Here is a 27,522-nt window from a genome sequence, read left to right as displayed (position 1 = left end):
AAAAAAAAAAAAAAAAGACTGTGAGATTATGAGGTTTGTTTGTTTATGTTTTTTTCCTAGACAGGGTCTCACTAGGTAGCACTCGGTATCTTACAGCTCACTCTGTGGACCAGGCTGGCCTGGAATTTACAGAGATCCACCTGCACCTGCATCCCGAGTGCCGTGATTAAAGGCAAAGGCCAACACTACCCAGGCTTGATTTTTTATTTTTAAAGTTTTACTTTGTAGCCCAGGCTGGCCCTGAACTCATGGCTATCTTTCTGTCTCACTCTCCTGAATCTAAGATTATAAGAGTCACCATACTTGTTATAATTTCTGGGTTAAGAAACTAAGAGTCTATTTTTATTTTAGTGTTTTGAAGATAGTGCATCAAGATTATAGTCTTATGCTACTAGGCCTGACAAGAAACTGAGTGTCTTCAAAACAAATAAGTCAAAGCAATAACCTTATCTTAAATTAAGTCTTACAATAAATGGTTATATTAGCCATTCATATAACATAACACTTATTCTTGGGTGACTCAAATTATAAAATGCTGTAAGACTCAAGCAACTACCTAGTATGTACTTACTTAAAGGTAATCAATATATTGTGCTTTGGGGATTTCACAAAAAAATTTTTATGACAAATATTGAACAGTATCGTGATATACTAAACTTTATGTTTAGAATACTTCAGTTAAGGCTACCATAAATGATTTTTCTTTCTTTCTTTCTTTTTTTTTTTTTAAAGGAAGCCCATTTCACCACTTCTTTTTTTTATGTTTATTTCTTTATTATGTATACAGTGTTTTGTTTACATGTATCCCTGTAGGCCAGAAGTGGGCACCAGATCTCATTATGGATGGTTGTGAGCCACCATGTGGTTGCTGGGAATTGAACTCAGGACCCCTGGAAGAGCAATCAGTGTTCTTAACCTCTGAGCCATCTCTCCAGCCCCCAATAAATGGTTTCTTTTGATTATAAAAGGCATTCTCAGGAAGATTAAGAGTCTTAATGTCATTCTGCCTAGGTTAGACAGCAACAGGACATTGATTCCATGCCAATCTTATTAGGCCTTATTGTTCAAAATCTCTACTTGGTCCTTAACAGTTTTGGAAGATCTGAGAAGTTATGCCTTTAGTTGGCATATGGTCACCAGGCAAAAACAAGGAGCTACTTGTAAAAGTGCCTGCTATAGACTTCTATTATATTCTGTTGTCAGAATGGAGAGTTTGATATTTTAAATCCTCTCAGTGGATACAATGAACAGGAATATAATCAGGTAGGACAAGGGGGAGTTGACTACCACACAGATGTTCAGAAAGTAAAGTTCTTTTAGGTAGCCTTGCTTAAAAGCAGAATAAATTCTGCAACACTGTTCTTGGTACTATACTTACTCTAGTAATGTCAATTTTAATATACACAAAGCTTTTTTCATTATTGTTGTTAAAAAATATTAAAGTCACTCCTTTGGAACAAACCACTCCTTCAACCTTTTTTTTTTTTTTTTTTTTTTAAACTGTACAGACTTGTTCCATTTTCATGAATATCTAGACTTGGTGAGTGAAGCAACCTGATTGGCTTCCATCCAGCTGGTAGCATCTTGCAAGTGATAAAACTCCACGAAGGCGAAACCACGGCTTACACCTAGAGACAGCATTCAGATATAGACGGGATACTCGTGTTAGTCAGTTCCTTTATAACAGGTGAATCTCTCTCCCACTGCTTCAACACTGCGTGACAAAGCCAATTGGGAAGCAGCTTTACAAATGTGACTTGACTTGGGGATCTTCTTGATACTTTGCCATGGCAAGGAACAGCCGCCTGAATTAAATGCCATTTGATTTGATTCCACACTTAAAGTAACCATGCAAACGACTATGAACAAACAAGGTGTTTATAAATCACTACTTACCGAAGGAAAAGAAAACCCCTAAAAGCAAAGTTTTAAAGTTCCTCAGATGCTAGCATCATTTTCAAAGTCATATTCCTTAGCCATGGCAAACCTTTCATTCTGAATTCATGTGTTTGAAGATTGGGGTTTATCAGGATGTTCTTTAGGGACTGAGGTGGGAATGGGGAAGAGAACTAAAATAGGCAGGAACCAAGCAAGCTCTCACCTGTTTTCCTCTTCATCAGCCTCACATCTGCAGGCTGAGGGCCTTCAAAGGACTCCATCATTTCTCGAATCTGTACAGGGTTTTATAGTTAGTTTAAGATACAGCCATAAAAATGTTTAAGGACTGGGATTATATCAATTGTTTAGTCAAGTTTTTCACTTACACCAATAAAACACATTTATCTTAAAAGTTATAGAGACTATTTTTCATGAAAATAAATAACCTTGTTATATGCTACCTGTATTTCTCTCCAGTGCAATTATTTGTTATTCTACAGTTCTGATCATGACATGGTATCTTTCAAGCATCCATCCTTTAATCTCATGGCCTTGTATTCTGAAGAACACAGAAAGTATGATGTCTGATTTCTAAGAGATAGAGGCTACATCCTCAGAAGCACCTTTGACCAAGAATAAAGAGGCAAGCCAAGTTCTTGTCTGAAATCCCAATCAGGAGACTTTTGAAACAGTGGACAAAAACTTGAGGCACACTGGGAGGCAGAGATTGCTACACTATAGACACCCCGCCTCAGCAAACAAACAAAAAAAAAAAAAAAAAAAAAAAAAACAAAGCAAGTCCAGGCTACATATAAAAGCCTTGAAACAAAAGAGGGAGAAAGGCCTGAATGGTGATGGCCCATCCTGTAATCCCAACACTCAGGAGATAGAGGCAGGTGGAACTCTGGGAGTTCAAGCCTGGTCTACAGAGTGAGTTCTAGGACAGGCTCCAAAGCTTCACAGAAAAACCCTGTATTGGAAACTCCTCCCCCCCAAAAGGGAGGGGCACACATTAAACAATGCTTTTTCATTCAGTACATTGAATCTTACTTAAAGTACACAAAAAAGGAGAGGGTCGGAAGTGGGGATAGAGACAAGACAGACACAGAAACAAAATTTCTATGTTCTAAGTCTACTCTCACACCCCTAATGCTTTCAATTCAATCCTTTTCTGGCCTGTTGGGTTGGCCAATGAAGGAACATACAAATTGACTTAACCCAGGCTTGGTTATAAGTTTGGAATGGTTGATACACTAGCTTGTTAATAAACAAAGGCAACTAGGGTTTTCTCTATCATTTATTGAAAAAAGAAAGAAATTAAGGGCAATCAACATAGTTGATCTAAGAATCGCATAGTGAAAGGTTGGTCCAAAACTCACAGAGAACTAATCCCTGTAAACTGTCTCTTCTGACCTTCATATATGTGTTTACCACAATGAACTCTATTTTATTTTTGATAGCATCTCATATAGTCCATGCTGACCTTTAATGTGTTCCAAATGCTGAGACAGAATTCAGATCTTCATGTACGTTAGGCTAGCACTCTACAAACTCAGCTACATTCCTAGCCCCAGAAATCCTTTGAAAATCAAACTTCTTATAGAAGTTTTACTAGTTTCCCTAAAGATTAAAAACACATCATAATCCCATCTCCTTACTAACATGATACAGTATTGTTTCCAAGGCCATACAACCCATTTAATCAATAAGCTTTCCTGAATCGTTCTGTAGGATTTTTTTTTTTTGGGGGGGAGGGAGGCTGAGACAGAGATTCTCTGTGTAGCTTTGGAGCCTGTCTTAGAACTCACTCTGCAGACCAGGCTAGCATTGAACTTACAGAGATCTATAGGATTTATTACACTCCTTACTTACAGCTGCAACTACCCAAGCACAATTCACCTCAGTTCCCTTATCATCCTAACATATGCATTATACCATGCAAACTTTGTGTGTGTGTGTGTGTGTGTGTGTGTATTTACAGTGTATATACAAGTAAAAGTGTGTGCATGAGAAGGCCAAACCAGCACACCACATGTCTTCTATCATTTTTTACCTGTCTTGAGACAGGGTCTCTTACTAAACCAGAAGCTTACCTCTTTAGCTAGGCTAGCTGTCAAACTGATGAATGAACTGCTGGGATCCACAGGTCTCTACACCTCAATGTTAGGAATGACCTAACATATAGCCAGGCTGTTTATTATGTGCTGCAGACTTGAACTCAGGCCCTCATGCCTACAGACCAAGCTCTTACACCACAGAGCCATCTCCATAGCCTCTGTAACTTTCTTTTATACTTGGCTGGGTTTTCTTTAATTAACTACTTTTTTTAAATGATTCATTTATTTTTACTTTATGTGCATTGGTGCTTTAACCTCATGTATGTCTGTGTGAGGGTGTGAAATCTGCTGGAGTTACAGGTAGCTGTGAGCTGCCATGTAGGTGCTGGGAACTGAACCTGTGTCCTTTGGAAAAACAGCCAATGATCTACTCTGAGCTATCTCTTTAGCCCCTTGCCTGGGTTTTCAAAGCCTCCAGCTAATGGCACCTTCCTACCCCTCTCCTGCTAATAGTGACTATCATCAAACCAAACTGTTTCTGTAAAGCCTTATCTGGATTCAGTATGTATTTTAGATCAGTTCATGATTTCATTCATTATTATAGTCTTCACCAGTTCTTTACCCAATCAAATTGTTTCTATCTGTCAAAAATAAGGTCAACTAATATAATATCTTCCTCAATGGAGCTCCCCCCTTATTTTTCACTAGTGTCAACTTCTCTTGAAAAAATATCCGGGCTCTTCAGAAGACTTTCCCCACTATGGAGATTAAAAAAGAAGAAAGTCTAGGCATGGTGGCACACATCTTTAACTTCAGCACTTGGGAACAGAAGCAAGAGGAGCGCTGTGAGTTCAAGGTCAGCATGGTCTACACAATGAGCTCCAGGACAGCCATGCCTAGAGAGATCAGACACCCTATTTCAAACAAAACAAAAACTTCCACATAAAGCCATACACAAAACAAAGAATAAAGGTCTTGCTATACAGCTCAGATTGGCTTTGATCTCAGTTCAAGCAACCCTCCTGCTTCAGCCTCCTTAGCAGCTGGGATTATACGCATATGCAATTGTAGCTAGCAATATCTAGCTGCCAACTATAACCATTATACGCTGTCTTGGCTTTTTATCCATGTTTTTTCAAGAAATAATAAAAGATTTCCCACCATGGTGACATCTAACATAGTGTATATAGTATAGCAGATGTGTAGTAGATCATGAATTACATAACTCACTATTAACTTTAACAACCTATCTTACATTTACTACAATAGCTTCTTGCAGTTTAAAATCTACTATAATGGGCAGGTGCTTTTAATCCCATCACTCAGGAGGCAGAAGTCAGTACTCTTAGTGAATGAGGCCAGCCTAGTATACAGAGCAAGTTATAGGAAGGACAATCACATCCACACAGAGAAACCCCATTTCAAAAACACCAACCAACCAACTACTAGGCAGTGGTGGAGCACGCTTTAATCCCAGCACTCAGGAGGCACAGGCAGGTGGTTTTCTTTTTTGGTGGTGCTAGAACCCAGTCCTTAGGTTCTTATTATTTACCTCAGGCTGGCCTGAATTATTGCTCTTTCTGCCTCAGACAGATTATAGGTACACAGAATTAGGCTGGGCACTAAAAGTTTTCTTCTTCTTCTTCTTCAAAATTAATTAATTAATTAATTGATTAATTGAAGTTTTGTGCCTGCATGTAAGTTTTTGTACCACATTAGTGCCTCATTCCCTTGGAGGTCAGAAGATGGCACCAGATATCCTGGAACTGGAGTTACAAAAAGCTGTGAACCATATGGATGCTGGGAATTGAACCCAGGTCCTTTGAGGAGCAGTCAGTGATCTTAAAGATAAAACCATCTTTTCAACCCCTAAAGTAAAGATAGTTTAAGAGGGGGAAAAAGGCACTTGAGGGTAGGAGTAGCCTACTGAGCTGGGGAAAGACCAATGCTAAAAACATGTTAATTTTTTGTTGAGGCAGTACACAACTATGTACTTACTCCTAGCTAACCTAGAACTTACTATATAGGACACAATGGCTTCTCAGGGAGATCCTCTGGCTTCTACCTCTTAAGTGCCTCTTAAATAAAATTTTATTTATAATTATCATTTCTTTTTTTAAAGATAGGGTTCATCTGCATAGCCTTGGCTAACTTTTGGTAGAGCAGGCTAGCCTCAAATTCAGAGATCCACCTGCCTCTTCCTTCAGAGAGCTGGGGTTAAAGGTGTGCACCACCATTGCCCAAGCAAGCTTTGAAACATTTGAAAGAAGAATTAAATTAGCTTTACCTTCTAAGAGACAATGAACAAACAAGGCTTATACTTGGGAACTTTAGAAAATTCTACAATGAACATTCAAAGGTTAGATACAAATGGTACTTTACTTTGGTCTACCACAAAAGAAAAAAACCTATTTCACTGAGTGACATAATAGCCTAAAACAGTATCATGAGACAATGAATAAGTTTGCCATGCCTATTAGAATATTAGAACTATTGTTTTTCTTACATCGCTCTCTGTGATGGTGATAGGAAGGCCACGTAGCATGATGGTCTTGCTTTCTCTTTCATCACTGATGTCATGTCTATAATCATGCTCTCCATAGTCACCATCTGAATGGTAGCCATCTTCAGATCGGTCACTGTTCCTTCTCTCACGCTCTCTCTGATCCAAAGAAAGCAAAATTATAATTAAACTCATCCTATACTCTTTAATCTAGACCCTATGAGTATCATGTGCATACCTGGTGCAGAATCCAGAAGACGGTGCGAGACAGCTTGCTATTGGAGCTAAAGACAGTTGTAAGCCACCATGTGAGTGCTAGAAACCAAACCTGGGTCCCCTGCAATAGCAGCAAATGCTCACCAGGCAGTGTGGTACCTGCCCTTAATCCAAGCACCAGGGAGGTAGAGGCAGGTTGATCTATATGAGTTTTGAGGCCAGACTGATCTACTCTACAAGAGCTAGTTCCAGAACAGGCTCCAAAGCTAGTTTAAGAATTCATTATAAAATATAGTAGTAACAGCTAATATCTTATTATAGTATAAAGATTATCATGTATGTAGAAAAAGCGGGAAAGGTATAAAGTTATATAGGCAGAATAATTTTCAAACATTAATATAAACAAATATGTAATAGAAAAGTATTTAAGTTGACTCAAATTACAACTTAAACATTCTGAGGTATAAGGATAGTATATTGTGAGAATTTTGTATCTGGCTGGGTGGTGGTGGTGCACATCTTTATCCCCAGCACCCAGGAGGCAGAGACAGGTGGATCTATGAATTCAAAGGTAGTCTACAGAGTGAGTTCTAGAACAGGTTCCAAAGCTACCAAAACTCTTATCTCAGGAAGAAAAAAAAAAGGATTTTGTATCTTAAAAACAAAACAACAAAACTCCCACAAAACCAATACTGGGAGCCAAATCCATGGTCTTGTACATGCTAAGCAAATATTCTATCCCTGAGTTATATTATACGCCCACCCTCCACTCCACTGTCTTATCTTTACAATGTGAACGCAGAATGGCCCACACCTTTAATCCCAGCACTTGGAAGGCAGAGACAGGAGATCTCTGTTTGTTTCAGGCTATTAGGGTCTACAAAATGAGTTAAGGATAGGAGAGTTACATAGTAAGACTGGGTCTGGGGGTGGGGGTGACAACAACACCTCTCCTTCTTTCATTAATTTTTTTCATTTATTTTACACCCTGACTGTAGTTTCCTCTCCCATCCCCTCCTTAAGCCCTGCCCTCTGCACAACACCTATCTTATAAGATTGTATTGGGATGCAAAGAAGTTCATGAAGTTCAAGTACTCAAAGGAGTCCATGGTGAACCTTAACACCAACATTGGCTATAAATATTCATACAATTAAAGTAAGGCCCAGTTTGCCTTTGAAGTTAGTCAACCTGAATATGCTTCAGAGTAATAGATGTAATACTTAAGTTGCACAAGATTGACCATATAATTTTAATTCTAATAATTTTAATCAACAACAGCTATTATTTACCCTGCTATACTTCCTATATAGGAAGACTGACCATATAATTTTAATCAACAATTGCTATTACTCACCTCTGGACTATCATAGTCTCGATAGTCATCATATCTATCACCTCTCCGATCATCACTTGATCTTTTATAGTCTGAGTCCCTCCGCCTGCTTCTAGATTCACGTTCATCACGGTCATCCCTGTCTATGATGGAACCATATCTTCCACTTCGTTCTGTTCTACTCACTCTGCAAAGAAAAATATTGTTCATTTAATCTTAAGTATATCATCTTATACCTTCAGAAAAATTGTCCCACATAATCAGTTTATGAGGTTCTTCCAAATAGCATCCCTTAGAAGACATACACAGGCATGTCTAGAGGCAGCAAACCCTTAATCATGGGAGGCAGGAGGGTCTCTTGAGACCAGTCAGGTCTACATGGTGAGATGGTTTCAAAAAAGAGGGGAAAAAAAAGAGAGATAAAACATCTACATCCCAGCATATAATTTTAAGGAATTGACACTGTCAGAAAATATTACTATCAGATATTCTCAAAATTTATTCTTGCGCTTTCTTTTTTCTTTTGTTTTTCAAGACAGTGTTTCTCTGTGTAGCCCTGACTGTCCTGAATTAAGATCCACCTATCTCTGCTTCCCAAGTGTTAGGGTTAAAAGAATGGGCCACCACTGCCAGGCATTCTTCTGTTTTACTAAGCCTATGTCTACACATTATCGTTTCTACTTCATATCATCATGACCAAAGATAGCAAGAAAGAAATTGCCTAAATTTAACCCAATTTCAAGGAGGAAAAAAAATTCTTTTTTGGTTTTTAAGACAGGATTTTTCTGGGTAGCCCTGGCTGGTCTGGAACTTACTCCATAGAGCAGGCTGGCCTTGAACCCAGAGATCCACCTGCCTCTACCTCTGCTGGGATTAAAGGTAAATACCACCACTGCTCAACATTAGATCACTCTCAAGGGTACTATATATATAGCAGAAATGTCCTAGATGACCCAAGTCTTCTCTCCAACCCCCCCCATCAAGCCTTAACCAACATAACTGGATGAATACTCCAATAGTCATTTATTTATTTCCTATAACGTTTATTTCCTATAACCTGTTCCCCCCACCCCAGCATCAAAAGCATCCCCACCCCTACCCCAAGACAGTGTAGCTTTGGCTGTCCTGGAAAACTCTGTATAGACCATGCTGGCCTCAAACTCAAGAGATCCACCTGCCTCCGCTAGAATTGAAGGAATGTGTCATTACTGCCCGGTAAAAGTGTAAAAATTTTAACTACAGGTTATTAGACCACTGCTGTCATATGATTAAAATGATAACACATGACAAAAACAAGTCTTTCTAACATGTCACTTTCATCTATCACAGGGACTGACCTTAAGAATAGGTAGAGTCAAATGATTTGAGACAGTACCCACAGTTGTTGAAACAGCCAAAAGTTTTCATATTTCAACAAAAAAAATTTACTTGGGTCTTACTGGAGATTGATCCTAGTACTTCATTTGCTACTGAGCTATATCCCATTCCTAAATGTTCTCATCTTAATACTCTAGCTCTTTCCTTTCACTCTTGATGTAACTAACATGTGAGCCCAGGCCTCTGAGCTCTCTAAGTCTTGGCCATTGTGTCATTAGGGAATAACAAGGAGTGGCATTCTCTCACTGCTTGTCAAGCAGGCTTTGAATAGCTCCTGTCCACGGCTGGAACTTTCCACTGCCTCCTCCATACTGGTCTCCTTAACCTAATTATTTCACCTCAGAGAATACTTTCTCCAAGAAGCTTTCCTGGCTGTGCAAAAGAAAAAACATGCTTATATGTCCTGACAACACTTTAAATACTTTTTATCATAATTTTAACTCACTAGGTTTAAGTTAAGTTTGTGAGAACAGAATTATGAAAGCAATAATATGAAACACCTGAAACAAAATACATGCTTAAATATTTGTTTGGTAAATAACTTATTATTATTATTAGTGTTTTGTTTTTGCTTTTTTTTTTTTTTTTTTTTTTTTTGAGGCAGGGTTTCTTTATGTAGCCCTTGCTGGTCTTGAACTCAAGAGATTCCATTGCCTCTGATGGGATTAAAGGCATAAACCACTATCACACAAGGCTATCTAAACAATTTTAAACAAATAGTTCAGTCCCCACTAAAATGCCAAGATCAAAGATATAGAATATATTAAAACTCACCTCTTGCTGGGTGGTGGTGGCACACACCTTTAATTCCAGCACTCTGGACACAGAACTCTGTGAATTCGAGGGCAGCCTGATCTACAGAGCCAGCTCTAGGCTCCAAAGCTACACAGAGAAATCCTGTCTCCCAAACCAAGCCAAATCAAACCAAACTCACCTCTTGTCTGAACCCATTGTCTCACTGAAGATCTAGCACACTACTTCCAAAGGGTTAATTTTTCTTCCCTAGGAGAAAAAAAAGATTGTTGTTGCAAATCTCAGAGCTCACTTAATTCAAGAGCCCTACAAGTTGGGATGTAACTGTGACTAGGATTCCACCAATCCTTATGTTGGCTAAGGAGGAAGATGAGACCGTCAACATTAAATCATGCTACCATTTTGTGAACAATAAGATAAAGATACTAACATATTCAATAAGAAACTCAAAAAGGGCGAAGGCAAAAGACACCTTGGCTACTCATACTATTACAAAGCAAAACGCTCCTTGTGTTCATTATCGAAGCAACTTTAGGAGATGGTTAAAACATTCATCCAGGTGTCTTCATTAATATAAATTTAACACTAAAATCGACAAATGCTAGATTCAAAATTTTCTGACAAGAACTTTATTAAAGCCTTAGAAGAAATGTACATGTTTAACGCGTGATCTCAGTCTATTTGAGTAAGACAAGACCTTGACTCGGCTTAGTATCTGTGTATCAATAACGCCTGTCTTGGACCAGTCCCGAACGACACAGGCCACCAAATGACTAACAAAACAGCTTGTCTGTCCCCTGCCCATGGGCCGTAATAAAACATTACACGGGTGTACTCATCAATACCTGTCATGTCCTAACTAGTTACAGCTATTTCTAGCATCTTGTCTAAAGCAGGCGTTCAACGAATATTCGCTGCCTTAATAAAAGAAGAGACATCTAGCGACTCAAGTTCCGGGGTGCCCGCACCCACCGCCGTGGGGTGTTGTAGCCGAGATGGCGGCGCAAGGCCTATGCTACTGAATACCGCACTCAGTCTGTCTTTCCCACCGTACAAACGTCCCTCCCCGCCTCTGAGGAGGTCCCCAGTCCTCGGGCCACATCACCAAACCACCTTTCCGAGAGTGAGATTCAGTTCCAGGCGCAGAGTTTAAGAGATTGCCAGGCGCTCTCGAGGGGTGTCCGGACACAGGGCTCCACCACTCCGCAGGACAGGGTTTCGGGACAACGTCCCAGCAAGAGACAAGGAACTCGAAATAGGCGGGCAGAGGACTGAGTTAGGGGACGAGCCAGAGGCGAGGAGGGGCGCGGCCCTCAAACGCTTGCTTAGTTAAGTCCCTTCAAAGCCGCGGCTGAGCGGTCGCCTCTGACGGCTGACAGGAGGCTCAGGGGACAGCACCGACGGCAAGAACCACTGGGACGTATTGGGCGGCCGCCGCACTCACCCCCAAAAGGGAACGAAGCAGAAGCAGTTGCGGCTCTGCCTCCCAGAACCTCCTAGAGGGTTCGGCCGCTCCACAAAATGGCGCCTCCACCGACTGTCTTCTCCTACCCACAGTACCTCTCGTCTGGCCCCGCCCCACCCCCACCCACCCGCCTCTTCAGAGGCGTCCAATCAGCGAAGGCGCCTGTCTGCGCGAGGGCTGCCGGGAAGTGTGGTCTCCCAGGCAGCCTGTCACTCGACCCTGTGTTAATTTTTTTTTTTTTTGCGTATTTCATCTACTCCACGACAAAGCTGCCATTCAGCCTCTGAGGACCCGGATGTGAACTCTACAAGAGCTTGACACACTGTAAAACGTATAATCCCGCTTCTAGAGAAGGAATGCCACGATTACTTTCCTGGAGGCTAGGTTAGATTTTGTGCGCGTGCGATGGGGGCGGGGAATCTTCACAAACATCTTTTTAACTTTGTAAAACCCGTGAGATGGTATTAAACTCGTTTTTTCACAAAAGGAACTTGAGTTTTGCGGAAACTGGGGGAATTCTTGTAAGCAAATCTTGATGCTATCATTCCATTCTTTAAAACAAGGTCTCAGATTGGGCACTCCGCATAATAAAGCAGGAAGATTGCCATGAGTTTGAAGCCAATTTGGACAGGTTCATTTTTCACTCGCTCCTCTCCCTGTTGTCCTAGGGCAAGACATTAAGAGCTAATAATTGTGAACTGGAAATTGAACTATCTTGTTCTCAATAGTCGTGATAGCAGCTAGAATGCAAACTCCAGAACAATATTGGTATTTCCTTGTGAGAGTGCCTATCACAAGCAAACAAGACAACAAAAGCAAACCATGAGCTTATGAGATGGCTCATTAGGTAAGGGTGCTTACTGCCAAGCCTGAGGACCTGAGTTCCATCCCTGCAACCCACATGATGGGAGAAAAGAACAAACCCACTCATGAATACACTTTGCTGTGGCATGCATGAATGCTTTTATGAGTGTGTAATGTAAAACAAACAACCCCAAATCAAACCAAATCACCACCCCTTTAATTTCTGCACTTGGGAGGCAGAGGCAGGCAGAAGTCTGTGAGTTTGAGGCCAGCCTGGTCTACATAGTGAGTTTGAGGGCAGGCTCCAAAGCCATACAGAGATAATGTCATATATAAACACACACACACACACACACACACACACACACACACACACACACACACACACGACATTGCTGTTCCAACCATGAATGATTCAAGATGCCAAGAATCCAGAACCCATTGGATTTACTGGTCACTACTAGTGATCTGCTTTGCACCTAAAGCTATTAAAGTACTTTACTGTTAGAGATAGGACCTCATGTTGCCCAGTCTTGAACTCACTATGGAACTAAGGATAACATTACTCTCCAACCTCTTACCTCTACTTCCCAAGTGTTGGGACTATAGGCTTGCACCACCATGCCTGGTCTAATAAACACGTTTTGTTTTCAGGGGAGTTTATTTTTGAGATGAGGGGGCTGGGAAGATGGCACACTGGTCGAGAGAACTGCATGCTTTTCTAGAGGAGCTGAGTTTGGTTCTGGTCTTCAAGGGCACCCATACTCATATGTACACATTTACATACATAGACACATAGAATTCAAAAGAATTTTTCTTTATTTTTTTTCTGAGACAGGGTTTCTCAGTATTGCTTTTGGAGGCTGTCCTGGAACTTGCTCTGTAGACCAGGCTGGCCTCGAACTCACAGAGACTGCCTCTGCTTCCCAAGTGTTGGGATTAAGGCATGCACCACAAATGCCTGGCTGAGAAAATCTTTTTAAAAAGATTTGTGTGTGTATGTGTGTGTGTGTGTATTTACATGGGTGGTTTTTTGCTTGCATAAATTTCTATGCACCAAACTTTAAAAAAAAAAAAAAGATTATGTATATAGTGTTCTTCGAAGAAAAGGGAACCAGATCTCATTACAGATGGTTGTGAGCCACCATGTGGTTGTTTGGAATTGAACTCAGAACCTCTTGAAAAGCAGTCAGTGCTCTTAACCTCTGAGCCATCTCTCCAGTCCCCTCTATGCCCCACTTTTGTGCCTGGTGCTCAAGGCCAGAAAAGTGCATGGGATCCATTGGATCTGGAGTAATAGGCAGTTATCAGCTGCCTGAAGAGAATGCTTTAACCAATGAGGCCTCTCCCAACACCTCTCATAGAGAGAGGGGGGGGGGGGTGGCACATTATCTGTAATCCTAGCAGTTAAAAGGCTGAGTTAGAGGGATCTAGAGTTCAAGGTCAGCCAAGCCTGAATAATAAGACCCTGTACTAACCTGAGACCCAGGTCCTTAATTAGTAACATTGTATGTGAAAAAGTATGTGTCAGTAACATATAAGAGTAACACTGTAATTAGAGATTGCACTGTAACTCTAGAGTTTGCAAGTTGCCAAAAGAGGTGCCAGCACTGTGCTGAGCCAGCAGGATCCTGAGTATAAGGCTAGCCTGAGCTACACAGCGAGTCTTGCTGGCTTTAAATTTAAGGAGATCTTAGAGTGGTGGTGGCACATTCCTTTAAAACCAGTACTTGAGAGGCAGAGGCAGGCATATCTCAGTGAGTTCTAGGCCAGCCTGTTCTACAGAGCCAGATCCAGGACAGCCAGGACTGTTACACAGATAAACTCTGTCTGGAAAAACAAACAAACAAAAACCCCAAACAAAAAACCCAAGAGGCTTCTGGCTCTTGAGTGTTGGAATTAAAGGCATGTGTCATCATGCAGGCTTTAAAAACAAAACAAAAAACTTACATTGGAAGCAAATTTGGTGACGTATTCACAATAATGGTGAAGCTGAGATGGTCTATGAAAGAGGACAAATAGCACTGTGTAAAGGTTTAGCTTTGGAGAGGAGACCAGAGGCAAATGCTGGAGAGGTAGACCAACATGAAGTGATGTATAAGGCACAGAAATAAAAGCACTCAGAGAAGGGGCTGTAGGACTTTATTTCTCCACATCCTTGGGGGTAGTCAAAAGAGGACTTCTGGATCTTTAACTAGTAGACCTAGACCTACATATGAAAATGTGTTGTGCCTTAGCAGTTACCAAAAATCGCAAGCAAAGAGAGAGGGTCTTCTCATGGCTCACTGCAGGCAGTGGTGGCACATGCCTTATGACCCTAGCACTTGGGAGGCAGAGGCAAGTGTATCTCTGAGAGTTCAAAGCCAGCCTGGTCTACAGAGGACAGCCAGGTCTAAACAGAGAAACTCTATTTTGAAAAATTAAAGAGAGGGAGAGAGAGACAGGCTCTTCTCACTAATTAGATTAGGAACATGAATCTAAAAGCCTGACTGCATTCACATTAGCTATGTTCACTTTCTTACTCAGATAGCAGGCAGTGTTTCCCCAGCTCAACGAAGCACTAGCTGACTATTTTAGTATCAACTCAGATGTGCCCATATGGAGGCATTTTCTACTTATTACCATTAGCTCTGCTCTTTATCCTTTGTGGAAAGAAAAAAATTAACAGAATTCAGTCACCATTGAAAAAAAGTTTATTTAAAAAAGTTCTAGCAGCAAGAACAGTAACAAAACAAAAGGAGAGATGGACAAACAAAACAAGAAGGAGGTTATGTCCTGTGGGGTGTCTCCACTCTTAATCGAGTTCTTTATATCGAGCAAACATAACTCTTCGAACAGCATCTCGGTAAGTTTCATTGGACTGTCTCTTGCTGGTTCTTCCCGGGGCATTACCAGGTCCCCTCATCCGGCCTTCAGTCTGAAGAACACAGAGTGAAGTGAGATCTTCAGATAAGGAGTAACACAATGCCATGATTTCAAATAAAGGCATCAATATAAGACACTTAAGTTTTCACAGGAATGAGATGAGTTAGTCTTTGAATGTTGGCAATTTCAGAGACCCAAGCTTACCCAAAAGGGCAATATTTCCTATGATTATCTTTTCCAGGGGCTCTTCCTGAAATATAAGGAGCTATGTCATTCCACGGAACTAAGACTAACTTCATAAGCCCCATGTCTTAGCTATCAAAGGCCTCTGCTGACAATCCTTATCATAGACCAGTTCCCTGGCTCTTTTTAGTTCCTTGTGTTCCTGAAAGGTTCCCCCCCCCCCCCTTTCTTTTAAATCAGTACTCAGGCTTGAGAAGTGAGTGCTCTACTCCTAAGCCACAGCCACTAGCCCTCCTGGTTCTCTAATCAAATGGTCCTTTATTCTCAAGCTTCCTGCCTCCCAAACTTTCCTCACTGCTCATTCTTTATGTAAGGGTATGATAAGCTCTACTCTAATAACTCTGCCTCCTTCTCACTGTCAGGGAAATCATCAAGCACCCAGTACAACAGGTCATAACACAGGATTGAGGGAAGGGGATGGTGAGGTGGCTCAGAGCAGAAAGGCACTGGCCACTAAACCTGACAACCTGAGTTTGAACCCTACTTAGTGGAAGAACCCATTTCTAGAAACTGTCCTCTGGCTCTATTTTGTGCATGTGCTGGGAGACCAGGTAGTAAAAGTTAAGTATATTCTATGTTCATATAACTCCCAGGAAGACAGAATTCATCTTACCTCCTCTGATGAACCTAACCCAGGATGGCTATATCCCAGGCCTGCCCCTTTCCTCCAGCCAGTGGCTTGCTGGGCACAGCCTCCTCCTTTGCTATTAGTGTCAGTGTCTTCTTTATCAACAGGGTTACGATCACTATAAGAGAAACAGATATACTTCTACCACCATTTTCCAGGTGACCTGATGACCTCTTGGTTGAGATCTGTTTCCTATAAAGTATATTAAGCAAAACTTGATATCCATGTACTAACTGGGTTTGTCCTAGGGGTGCAGAGGTGACTAAGATCATGGGAAAGAACATGGAAACATTATCAATAGATGCTTAGAGGACCAATAATAGATGTGGCAGCAGTGGATATGTACTACAGAAATACAATAGAGGACACACACGTCATCACCAAAAGTGAAAGGAACTGAAGAAAGATGACACGTCTGAACTGAACTGGACAAAGGAGGGGATTATGAACTAGAAAGTGTGTAGCAGGCAAGTAAGATGATTTGTCTAGTGGAGGAACTGATAAAGGGAAAGGTTTGAGGTCTGATTATAAAAAAGAAACAAGAAATGGCTTGAATATTACATCACATTTGATACTTTAGACCTTGTATGTCAAGCCTCTCATTAGGTAACACATATATTCATAAACAGGTAATGCTGTTTTATCATTTTGTTTCTTTGCTATCCTGGAAATCAAACCAAACGCCTCAGATGTGTTAGGCAAGCCCTCTATACTCTCACCTCACAAAAAGGACAGCAGGTTATTTTTTAAGACAGTATTTCTTAGGAGTGGAAGGTTGTCTGAGTGGTTCAGAGCACTGGCTACTATTTCACAGGACCTGGGTTTGATTCCCAGTACCCTCACAGTAGCTCCCAACTGTCTGTGACTCCAGTTTGAGTTCATCTGTTACGTTCTTGTAGCCTGCGTTGGCAGTGTATGTACACAGACACACACACAGGCAAGACATTCACATGCATAAAATAATAAAAATATGTTGTTTGCTTGAGTTTTGTGATGCTAGAGATTGGGCTAGGGACTCAGGCATGATAGGCAAGTGCTCTGTTGCTGTTCTATCCCCAGTACAACAAAAGTCAAGCTTCTGTACAATTCACAGCTTTGGAAATAGAAAATGGATTGAAGAATAGGAGAAAGAGATGCCTTCAGCTAATAGGGTATATCTTATCAGGACTCCTCTCTAACACTTGTGCCTACAAAAAAAATCTATTTAAGCAGGGTGTGGTGGTGAGTGCCTTTAATCCCAGTACTTGGGAGTCAGAAGCAGGAGGATCTTTGTGAGTTCAAGGCCAGCCTGGTCTATAGGGCAGAGTTCCAGGACAGCCAAGGCACCACGGAGAAACTCGGTCTTGACCCCAAAAAATTTATTTTAAAATATTTTTAATAGGGTCAGAAGAGATACTCAGCAATTAAGAGCACTTGCTGCTCTTATAGAAGACCCAGGCTCTGTTCCCAGTACCTATAACAGGTGGCTCATAACTGCTTTTAACTCTAGTTTCAGGGAATTCAATACCTTCTTTTGGTCTCCATGGGTACCTGAAATGCATGTGGTGCGCATACATACAATTTACATATATACAAGCACATACGATAAATGAATACATAGTCTTAATTTCTTGACTTATTTTATATGTATGAATGTTTTGGCTGCATATATATGCACCATATGTGTGCCTAGTGTCCTCATAGGTCGAGGCACCAGATTCCCTGAATTGGGGTTATATATAATTGTAAGCCAATTCGTGGGTGCTTGGAACTGAATCTGAGTCCTCCTATAAGAGCAATAAGTACTCATAACCATTTCTCCAACCCTCAAATACATAAATCCTTAAAAAAATATCTTTAATAAACTTCCATTCCATTAAAATAAAATTAGAAGAAATGAAGACCGGGAGTAAAGTTTACCTGAGCATGATGGTATATACCTTTAAATCTCAGCACTCTAGGTAAAGGCAGGAGGATCTCTGTGAGTTTGAGGCCAGCCAAGTCTCTACAGTGAGTTCCACTAAAGACCCCCATCCCCCAAAAGAGCCCAGTTTACCGGTGAGTCAGAATGAGGGGACAAGGCTTAATTAGGAATTTAATCACCAATTGACATAGCTATAGTATAAAGAAAAAAGACTGAGTGAGGCCAGGTGGTGGCAGCATACAACTTTAATCCCAGGACTTGGGAAGCAGAAATAGGCAGATCTAGGACAGCTAGGGCAACACAGAAAAACACTGTCCCCTGTTTTGAAAAACAAAAACCAAACAAACAAAAAAAAGTTACCTTTCTTCTGCTCACGAATCTTTTTGTCCTTTTTTTTTTTTTTTTTTCTCTGTTCCTTTCATGGCCTCAGATACCATCTTGCTATAAACAGCCAACCTAAGAATCTTCAAACCCACCAATCACAAAGCCTGGTAGATTTAAAGTTTTTCTCTGATCTAGGCACAGTCTAACTTGGCAATCATCTCTTATTAGAACCACAACACAAGCATCATAGTCTCTCTTGAAGCTTATCTTCTGTATATTTAATAATCTCTAATAGATTAATAATACCCCACTTTACATGATTTCCTGCTACTTTCAAAGAAACTATTGAAGGTGAATTGGCTGTTGAACAACCTAATTTCCTGCCACTCAGCAACATACTCTTGACTGTTTAGCTATGTCACATGTCAAATGAACCATGAGCTCCTTAAAAAAGAAAAATGTTATTGTACATAGTTTTCTCCAATTGAAACATTCCCCAGTTCCCTTCCTATGAGACACATCATGACTTAAGTCTTCTCTACTCTTTGTACATAGAATCACTGATAATACATGGCTTGTCCCCTTGAATACTCCTTGCACTTAGTACAGTGGCAATACATCACTGATTATCAGCAGAGCTGATGTAATTATGGGGTTTATAACTTGAGAACTGTTTGACTGGAAACAAACAGAGGAAGTTAAGAGGCCATACATCTCTAGCAGCAGCCAACCAATTACTTCAGTATGCAAGTATGGAGATTCCAAGAGAAATAGTATAAGAATGTGACATTATCAGGCTTGTAACAGTATTACTGATAAAGAGTTTCGAAGATAGGCACTTTAGCCCTGCCTTTCAATAGCAAAAGTACTTTAGCCAGCCAATCTTCCATGGGAACATATATATTTTCAGTGTAAATACAAGAGGATCAAACAATCATGACAGATCTTATCTCCACAGAGTACTGACAAAACTGACTTCTAATAATATCACATCTCTCTGAGAAAGTAGTAAAGCATTTGCAGAAGATAGTTCTATCATTAGGTCTCAAGGCTGTGGCTGAATATCTGTCATACCTGTCAGTTTCTCTGGAGTATTTAATCCGTTTCCTTTCTGGAGAATCAAAAGATTGAAGCTTGTCTCTTCGATCATTTCCTTTTTCTTTAAACCTCCCCTGTGGGGAACACAAGAACAGACCTGAGGTTTCTACCTAAGAAAACGGTTGGGAGGGGAGCTCTAATATACTCTGGGCATACTTTAGGGGCAGGGTTAGGGTCAGGGATATAGGATCTTGCTATGTTCACAGCTGAGATCATGCCGTCTTCTCATTTCAGCCTCACAAGGGAACCTGTGCACGGGCTTTACTAGTACTTCCTCTGAGACAGGGTCTCACCTTATAGCTTAGGCTGGTCTTCATCTCACTCAATTCTCCTGCCTCAACCTCAAAGTACTGGAACTACATGCAAGAGCCAGCATTTCCAGCTTTTTTAAAAAATAAATTAAAAAAATTGAAACCTGGACATAACATCTCTGCATAGCCCCGGCTGTCCTAGAACTCCCTCTGTAGACAAGGATGTTCTCTGCCTGGAGCAATCCACCCTTCAATATTTCAAGTGATTTAAAAACTAAACAATTAACCAAAGTTTACCTCACGTTCTCTCCTCTCCAGATAGGCTAGCTCTTGCTCAGACTGTTTTATCTTCCGGTGGATTTCCAGATTTTGCTGAGAAAAGAGGAAATTTTATGAGTAAAGGTCTAGGAATAACAACAAAACAGTTCTAGAAATGCTTCTAGGGCTTTCCCAAATGGTGCTTAGGACTGTAGCTATTTTGTTTTGATTGACTCTTAAATGATTAATATATACTCCAATGAACAACCCCTAACTAGTTCTGCCTTAGTTTCATCACACAGGTTATATGGTAAAGCACATAAAAGAATCCCATTCTATTTTTCTCCAAAATGAAGATAAAAATCTGGTTTATCAGGTTGGAGAGATGGCTCAGAGGTTAAGAGCACTGGCTGCTCTTCCAGAGGTCCTGATTTCAATTCCCAACACCCACATGGTGGCTCACAACCATCTGTAATGAGATCTGGTGCCCTCTTCTGGCCTGTAGACAGAACACTGTGTACATAATAAATAAATCTTTTTTTTTTTTTTTTTTTTTTTTTTTTTTTATTGTGTATGTATAAATCCTCTGGGAATGGAGTTACAGATGTTTGTGATCCACCAGGTGGGTGCTGGAATCAAATCTGGGACTTCTGCGCAAGCAGCTAGTACTCTTAGCTACTGTGGTAGTTTGAATAGGAATGGTCTTCATAAGTTCATGTATTTAAATGTGTGTCATCAGGGCACAGGGATTACAAAGTGTGGCCTCGGAGTAGATGCAGCCTTATTGGAGGAAGTGTGTCACTGGGAGTTGGGCTTTGGCTTTTAAATGCTCAAGCCAAGCCCAGTGTGTTGCTCTCTTCCTGCTGCCTATTGATCTGGATGTAGAACTCTTAGCTACTTACCTCACTAGTACTGTGTCTGCCTGTGTGCCACCATGATGATAACAGACTAACCCCCTGAAACTGTAAGCCAGCCCCAATGAAATGTTTTCCTCTGACAAGAGTTGCCATGGCTGTGGTGACTCTTTACAAACAATAAAACACTGACTAAGACAATCATTGAACTATCTCTCTGGCCCATGGTTTATCTATTATTTAAGGTAAAAATGATGAGAGAGAGGGAGTTGACAAACAAGCAAAGAAAGAAGATCACATGCCCCACGCCCTGCCCATGCGGTGCACAGGAGGGTATCAGAACTGCAATTCTAGTCTTGCCAGGCCACCATGTACACAGATACCGGGAACTGAACTCAGGTCCTCTGGTAGAGCAGCAAATGCTCTTAACTGCTGCACTCTCTCTCCAACTCCAGGCAAAACTTCTTAACTCACAGCAATTCACGAATTAAAAAACAGGCCAGGTGTTGGTGGTGCAAGCCCAGCACTCAGGAGACAGAAATAGGCGGATCTCTCTGAGTTCAAGGCCAGCCTGGTCTACAGAGCAAGTTCCAGGACAGGCTTCAAAACTACACAGAGAAACCCTGTCTTAGAAAGCCAAGATAAATAAATAAAATAAAAATGAAAGTATGAACCAGCAAAATGCTTTAGTGGGTAAAGGTGCTTGCTTGATAAGCAAGCCAGGATGATCTGATTCACAACTCATGTAAAGATGGAAAGAGAGGGGCTGGAGAGATGGCTCAGTGGTTAAGAGCACTGCCTGTTCTTCCAAAGGTCCTGAGTTCAATTCCCAGCAACCACATGGTGGCTCACAGACATCTGTAATGAGATCTAGTGCCCTCTTCTGGCCTGCAGGGAAAGCATGTAGACAGAACACTGCATACATAATAATATTAAAAAAAAAAAAAAAAAAAAAAATGGAAAGAGAGAGTAACTTGACCACATAGTCCTCTGATTTTCACATAAATGCCCTGGAACACTGTGGCCACACTCTTATCATGTATATACAACCTGGGATGATAAAAATAAAGGAGGTTTAAGTGTCTTCATTTTTCAGCAATACTAAGAGCCAAAAATCGTAAAGGTCATGGACACTTCCTGAAATACCTTGTGCAGGTCTGACAGTTGCTGGTGTTTGATGAGAACTTCTTTATTGGGAAACTGCCTTCTGCAGAGCAAACAAGCCAGTTTATTCCAGTCAGTGAGTTTGTCTTCTTCATTCTCTTTCTTGCTCATCTCCTCCCGCTGCTGAGGCTGTGCTGTGCGAAGCTGCACAGGAGGAGCCTGTTCCTCTTCTTCTTCTTCCTCATAGTCACTGTCTCCTCCATATTCACCCAGGAGACCAATTAATGGGTTTACCACCTTAGGCTGGAAAGAACAGGCCAGGTGTTATAAAAAAAATTAACTTATATTTGGGAATATTCTGATAAGGTTATCTCCTGTCATTGTTCTAACTGGGTTTGGGACACATCCACTATTGATGTTGTTCATCTCCCAAATCAAGTGGTACAGGGAGTTTGACTCTGTAAAGGCCAGGAACACTTGGAGTAGAAAAGAATTGACAAGACTATAACTTACAAGTAAACAGGAGGAGGAGCAGTGAGATGCCTCATCAGGTGAATGTGCTTGCTATGTAAGCCTGACTGAGTTTAATCTCTGAAACCCACATAAAGGTAGAAGGAGAGAACTGAATCCATAAAGTTGTCCCTTTTATCTTTGTGCATGCACATGCATGTGCACACACACAATAATTAAAAAAAAAAAAAAAAAAAAAAAAAAAAAAAAAAGGAGGAGCCAATACCCAGTGTGATGAGAAATCCCACAAGGTAAAGGAAAAGAAGTCAAGACAAAGCCTCTGATTAATCAGTAACACCCCTGCTACCAGGTAGCAATTTTTCCTTCTATTTACACTCAAGAGGAATTCTTACTTGGGATACACAGAGAATCAAGGGACCAAAACCAGACAGAGACAAGAGCCTTTGGGGTTCTTTTCCCTTCCAGACTAGCCCACGCGATCAGAATTAGCCTTACTGGAGGAGGACTCTCTTCCTTCTTCACAGTAGGAGGCAGAGGCTTCTTAAAAACATCTTCTGGGGGAGACTTCCCCTCAGTTGTACTTTCTTGAAACTGACCAACAACAAAGGAAATTTTTATATAATAATCACTAATAAAAACTAATAAAAATGAGTTAGTTTTGTTAAAATCATCCTGGTTTTCCAAATCTTTAAGCATGTTCAACATTATAGCAATTTTGAAATACAGAACCTTTAAAAGTGTAGCATTTGGGCCTGGAGTAGCTAAGCTGATCACTTATGTAGCATTCCGTGGACCTGAGTAAAACCCTCAGCATCCAAATAAACACGCAACAAAACATTAGTGTAATTGTGTGCCTACAACAATTTAGGCACCAGATGAGGTATTGATATACAGCGTTATTTTATTCAGCCTTTACTTACAACCCTTGTAAATTCCTGAAGGTATTACTACCCTCAAAAGGATTAAGAATTTGTTGGGGGGAGGGGCTGGAGAGATGGCTGAGCAGTTAAGAACACTGGCTACTCTTCTAAAGGACCTAGGTTCAATTCTCAGCACCCACATGGCAGCTCACACCTGTCTGTAACTCCTCTTCCAGGGGATCCAACACCCTCACACAGACATATATGCAAGTAAAACACCAGTGAACATAAAATACAAATAATAATTAAAAAAAATATGTTAGAGGTAGAGACAGAACATAAACACAAAGGCAGCATGATTCTCAAGTTTATGTTCTTAGAGGCACAAAATCGACAATGGTTAAGCCTCTTTTCCTGTTTTTAACAAAAAAAAAAAAAAATTGAAAATACAGGAAGTGGAAAAGTAGTTACAAATTGAACTTCAATGAGATTGATTCATTTTCACTAATATATAACTGATATGAGGTAACCCAAGTATAGTGAGTGGCACATGACTTTAACCCAGTACTCAGGAGGCAGAAGCAGACAGATTATTTGTGGTTTGAGGCCAGACTGGTCTGCAGAGCAAATTCTAGGACAATTACACAGAGAAACCCTGTCTCAAAACCTCCTCTCAAAATGATGTTGGGGGGAGTCATTAAAAAAACATTTTAAAGTTCTATTTATTTTGTGTATATGTCTATATGCACACAAAGACTTCAATATGAAGGTTAAGAGGACAACTTAGTCTCTCTCCTTCCATCATGTGGGTCCTAAGGATCAAATTCAGGCTTCATAGCAAGCACCTTTACTCACTGAGCAATCTTGCCAGCCCTTGTTATACTTTTGTGGTTTTTAAAAAAAATTTTTTTTTTTTGAGACAAGAATTTCTCTGTTGTTTGTTTTTTTTTGTTTTTTTTTTTGCTTGTTTGTTTTTAATTTTTGAAACTAGGTCCTGGTTGTACTGGAACTTTTGGCAATCCTCTTGTGGATCCCATCCTGAGCAGTGGGATCACAGGGGTAAGCCACCACACCTAACTTGAGTTACATTTCCCACATTTTTAAAACGAAGACTGAAGACAGCTACCATATGGGGAAAAGGTAATGGAACTACTACACCCAAAATTTAAAGTTTTACTTAATTATTTCGTTCATTCATGGATGAGATCAGGTCTCTACTCAGCTCTGGCTGTTATGAAACTCATTATGTAGACTAGGCTGACTTTGACCTCAGAGATCCACCTGCCTCTGGAGTGCTGGGATAAAAGGTATATACCACCATGCCAGGCCTAAATTGTTTTTGTAAAGATTTATATTTATTTTATATGTTTAAACTGTTTTCTCTCTGTGTGTGTGTGTGTGTGTGTGTGTGTGTGTGTGTGTGTGTGTGTGTGTGTGTGAGCTTGAACACTGTGCATGCCCAGTGCTCTCAGAGGCCAGAAGTGTTGGATCCCCAGAAATGGAGCGACAGATAGTTATAAGCTGACTTATGTATGCTAGGAACAGAACCCGGGTCCTAAACGTGCTCTTAACCACTGAGCCATTTCTCCAGACGCAAGAGAGGTGTTTTCAGCTTGAGTCATAATCCCTTTGAGGACTAACAACCATGTCACAGGGATCACCTAAGACTATCAGAAAACACAGATATTTACCACTGAACCTGGGTCTTCTGGAAGAGCAGCCCCCCCCCCAAACCCCCCAGTTTCTATGTATAACAGCCCTGGCTGTTCTGGAACTCACTCTGTAGACCAGGTTGGCCTTGATCTCAGGTATCTGTTTGCCTCTGCCTCCTAGGATTAAAGGTGTGTGACACCGCTGCCCTTTGAGGATTTTTAAAGTAACTTTACACTTTAAACCTAGATCCCCTCTGTTCATAATGCCTCCTTTTTACATGAAATTATGTGATAAAATATAGCAGATTAACAGGTTGTCTGACCTTTGTTACTCCTCTGTCTTTTTTTTCTTTGCTATCTCTTTTAGATGTTTCTTTCTTGCTACTTGACTTTCCTTGACTGGTAGATTTCTTTTCCTTGCTCTCTTCTTCCTCTGGTGACTCAGGGTCCTGGGGCACATAGACTTCTTGCTGTGATACAGTATGAAAGAGGTTAAGTCTATAGAATGCTTGCTTTTCCAGAATTTCAGGTTTATGGAACACAGTTCCCTTCAAGGGAACAGAATGGCCCTTTTATAAGGTGAAGAACCCATAACAATCTAAGAACCCATTTCAGGGGTTAGTATACACTTTGGCCACCAATTATACTGTTCCCAGAGCAGTATTATTCTTACCTGTAATGCCACAGGACATTGATTTTCCACATAGGCAACAGATTCCATAAACTTTTCCACTTTCAAGCAATGAGCATTCAGAGAATCCAGAGAATGACATACTCAGAGTAACATATGATGGGTTCTTTTCTCAAAATGATTACTGACACAGTAAATAAAACAAAACACAAATCAAAAAACAACAACAAAAAAACTAACCTGAGTGTTGGGGTCATAGTAAGTTCCTGCCAAGGGGTCATAGTAGTAGCCAGTAGCAGAATCATATATATAGCAGTCAGAGGATGCTACATGGAATAAAATCAGAGCCAGCATTAGTTCCTGTCTAATAAAATTGCTACTGAGGGTTTACTAAGAATGAAGCAATAATTAGGGAGTTAGGGTGGCTAATTCAAATAAGTGCAGAACCTATACAAGGTATATTCTCCTTGGGTGAGTGCCCCCAGTTAACAATTTTTTTGCTACATTTGTGACTACACTGGTTTTAAGTAATAACTAGCCAGTCAAGATTAAAAAAAAAGCAAAATGAAAGTTACTTACACTGTTGCCCTTGTCGATTTGTATCTGAGGACCAATCTGAATTTCTGTTTCCTCCTCTCCTATCTCGGAAATATTTTTTACCCTAGCAGAGAAAGTGAAGTTAGAATTATGGAACTGTACAACAACCATTAACCTTAACAGCCATCATTTTCGTCACCTGAAGGTTTTAAAAAGACATTTTCCACATGTTATATCCTACCTGATAGTAATGCATGTGGTCAGAATGGTCCCCAGAATCATTTCTGCAACATAAAACATGACATATCAAAAGCCTGAGCAAAAGGTACCCAAGGAATATCTACTCCTAAAAAAAAAAAAAAAAAAAAAAAAAAAATCAATGGAAAAACTATCATCCCCAATGTGTAAGAAAAGGAACTAACCAAATAACAAGTAGGTTGGGTGATCCACATACTTGAGTGGAACAGCAGTGCAATTCAGGCACAGAAATTTGTTGGAGCAAAACAAACAACTGAGTAGAGGTACTAGTAGTGAAAAGCTACCCCATCTCTGTAAACTTATCTCTCTGATGTGTTATCTCCTAGTTAATACTTTTTGGTCAAGATGAGTAAAGAAGTAAAGAGTAACCAAATTAGACATTCCAGGATGAATTATTTGTGGTTAGGACAATGGGAAGACTGTATATTTATTTAGGATTCTAAAGAATGAGATAAGCTGACAGGCAACCCCTACCCCGATATTTAAACACATCAGCCAGGTGTGTTGGCTCATGGCTGTAATCTTTGCATTCTGGACTGAAGCAGGGGGACTGCTGTGACTCTGAGACTACGCTGGGCCAGTAAGGGTTATAGCATGAGATTTTTGCCTAACAAAACAAAAAACCCAAAATTATCTGGGTAGCGATGGAGGCACACACCTTTAATATCAGTACTTGGGAGGCAGAGACAGGCAGATTTCTGAATTCAAGGCCAGCCTGGTCTACAAAGTGAGTTCCAGGACAGCCAGGGCTACACAGAGAAACTCTGTCTCAATAGCTCCTTCTACCCCCAACTAAACCAAATAACAACACAAATCTCTTATAAACTCCAATCTTTACCAATATTTCTGGCCCATCAAGATAGCAGGTGGTCAAATTCCTAATGTACCTGGAAATACTATTTATTCATTCACTCATTTATATTATAGACAAGGTCCCAGCATGGAGACTTAGCTGGTCTGGAACTTGATCTCATAGAGATCCATCTGCTCTAACTCCTTAGTGCTGGAATTAAAGACCTATGACACACTTTCAGGTGGAAATACTATTTAAAAACTGAAAACAATAGAATAAAACACACTATAGGAAAAAAGAAAATGTGCTGGTGGTGGTGATGCACACCTTTCTTTAATCCCAGCACTCACAGGCAGATCTCTATGATTCAAGGCCAGCCTGATCTACAAAGCAAGTTCTAGGACT

The 27,522-nt window shown here is 40.5% G+C and overlaps 2 protein-coding genes across 8 annotated transcripts in view; both read right to left on the bottom strand.

The window, feature by feature from the left end:
• Rbm5 (RNA binding motif protein 5) overlaps nt 1–11,678 on the bottom strand; it is a 30,993-nt gene extending 19,315 nt beyond the window's left edge. Inside the window, exons 1-6 of one of the 4 annotated variants that reach the window (XM_051204802.1) lie at nt 11,232–11,678; nt 10,300–10,367; nt 8,010–8,175; nt 6,442–6,597; nt 2,102–2,171; nt 1,555–1,628 (exon numbers count right to left, since the gene is read on the bottom strand). In XM_051204802.1, coding sequence (XP_051060759.1) covers nt 1,555–1,628; nt 2,102–2,171; nt 6,442–6,597; nt 8,010–8,175; nt 10,300–10,316 — 483 coding nt within the window. In that variant the 5' untranslated portion in view covers nt 10,317–10,367; nt 11,232–11,678. Of the gene's footprint in view, nt 1–1,554; nt 1,629–2,101; nt 2,172–6,441; nt 6,598–8,009; nt 8,176–10,299; nt 10,368–11,231 lie in introns of those variants that run through there. The other 3 variants (XM_051204811.1, XM_051204821.1, XM_051204832.1) reach the window with 3 other exon arrangements.
• Nucleotides 11,679–15,062: 3,384 nt separating this feature from the next.
• Rbm6 (RNA binding motif protein 6) overlaps nt 15,063–27,522 on the bottom strand; it is a 99,420-nt gene continuing 86,960 nt past the window's right edge. For all 4 annotated transcript variants that reach the window (XM_051204758.1, XM_051204765.1, XM_051204773.1 and 1 more), the window contains 10 exons: nt 26,308–26,350; nt 26,109–26,190; nt 25,770–25,855; nt 25,222–25,368; nt 22,882–22,977; nt 21,958–22,218; nt 19,997–20,071; nt 19,425–19,522; nt 16,109–16,241; nt 15,063–15,304 (listed from right to left, as the gene is read on the bottom strand). In XM_051204758.1, the coding sequence (XP_051060715.1) occupies nt 15,182–15,304; nt 16,109–16,241; nt 19,425–19,522; nt 19,997–20,071; nt 21,958–22,218; nt 22,882–22,977; nt 25,222–25,368; nt 25,770–25,855; nt 26,109–26,190; nt 26,308–26,350 (1,144 nt within the window). In that variant the 3' untranslated portion in view covers nt 15,063–15,181. The remainder of the gene's footprint in view (nt 15,305–16,108; nt 16,242–19,424; nt 19,523–19,996; nt 20,072–21,957; nt 22,219–22,881; nt 22,978–25,221; nt 25,369–25,769; nt 25,856–26,108; nt 26,191–26,307; nt 26,351–27,522) is intronic.

This window comes from Phodopus roborovskii, unplaced genomic scaffold (genome assembly GCF_943737965.1).
Source record: "Phodopus roborovskii unplaced genomic scaffold, PHOROB, whole genome shotgun sequence".
NCBI lineage: Eukaryota > Metazoa > Chordata > Mammalia > Rodentia > Cricetidae > Phodopus > Phodopus roborovskii.
Note: the sequence above shows the minus strand (reverse complement) of the source record. Positions and strands in the feature narration are given on the sequence as shown.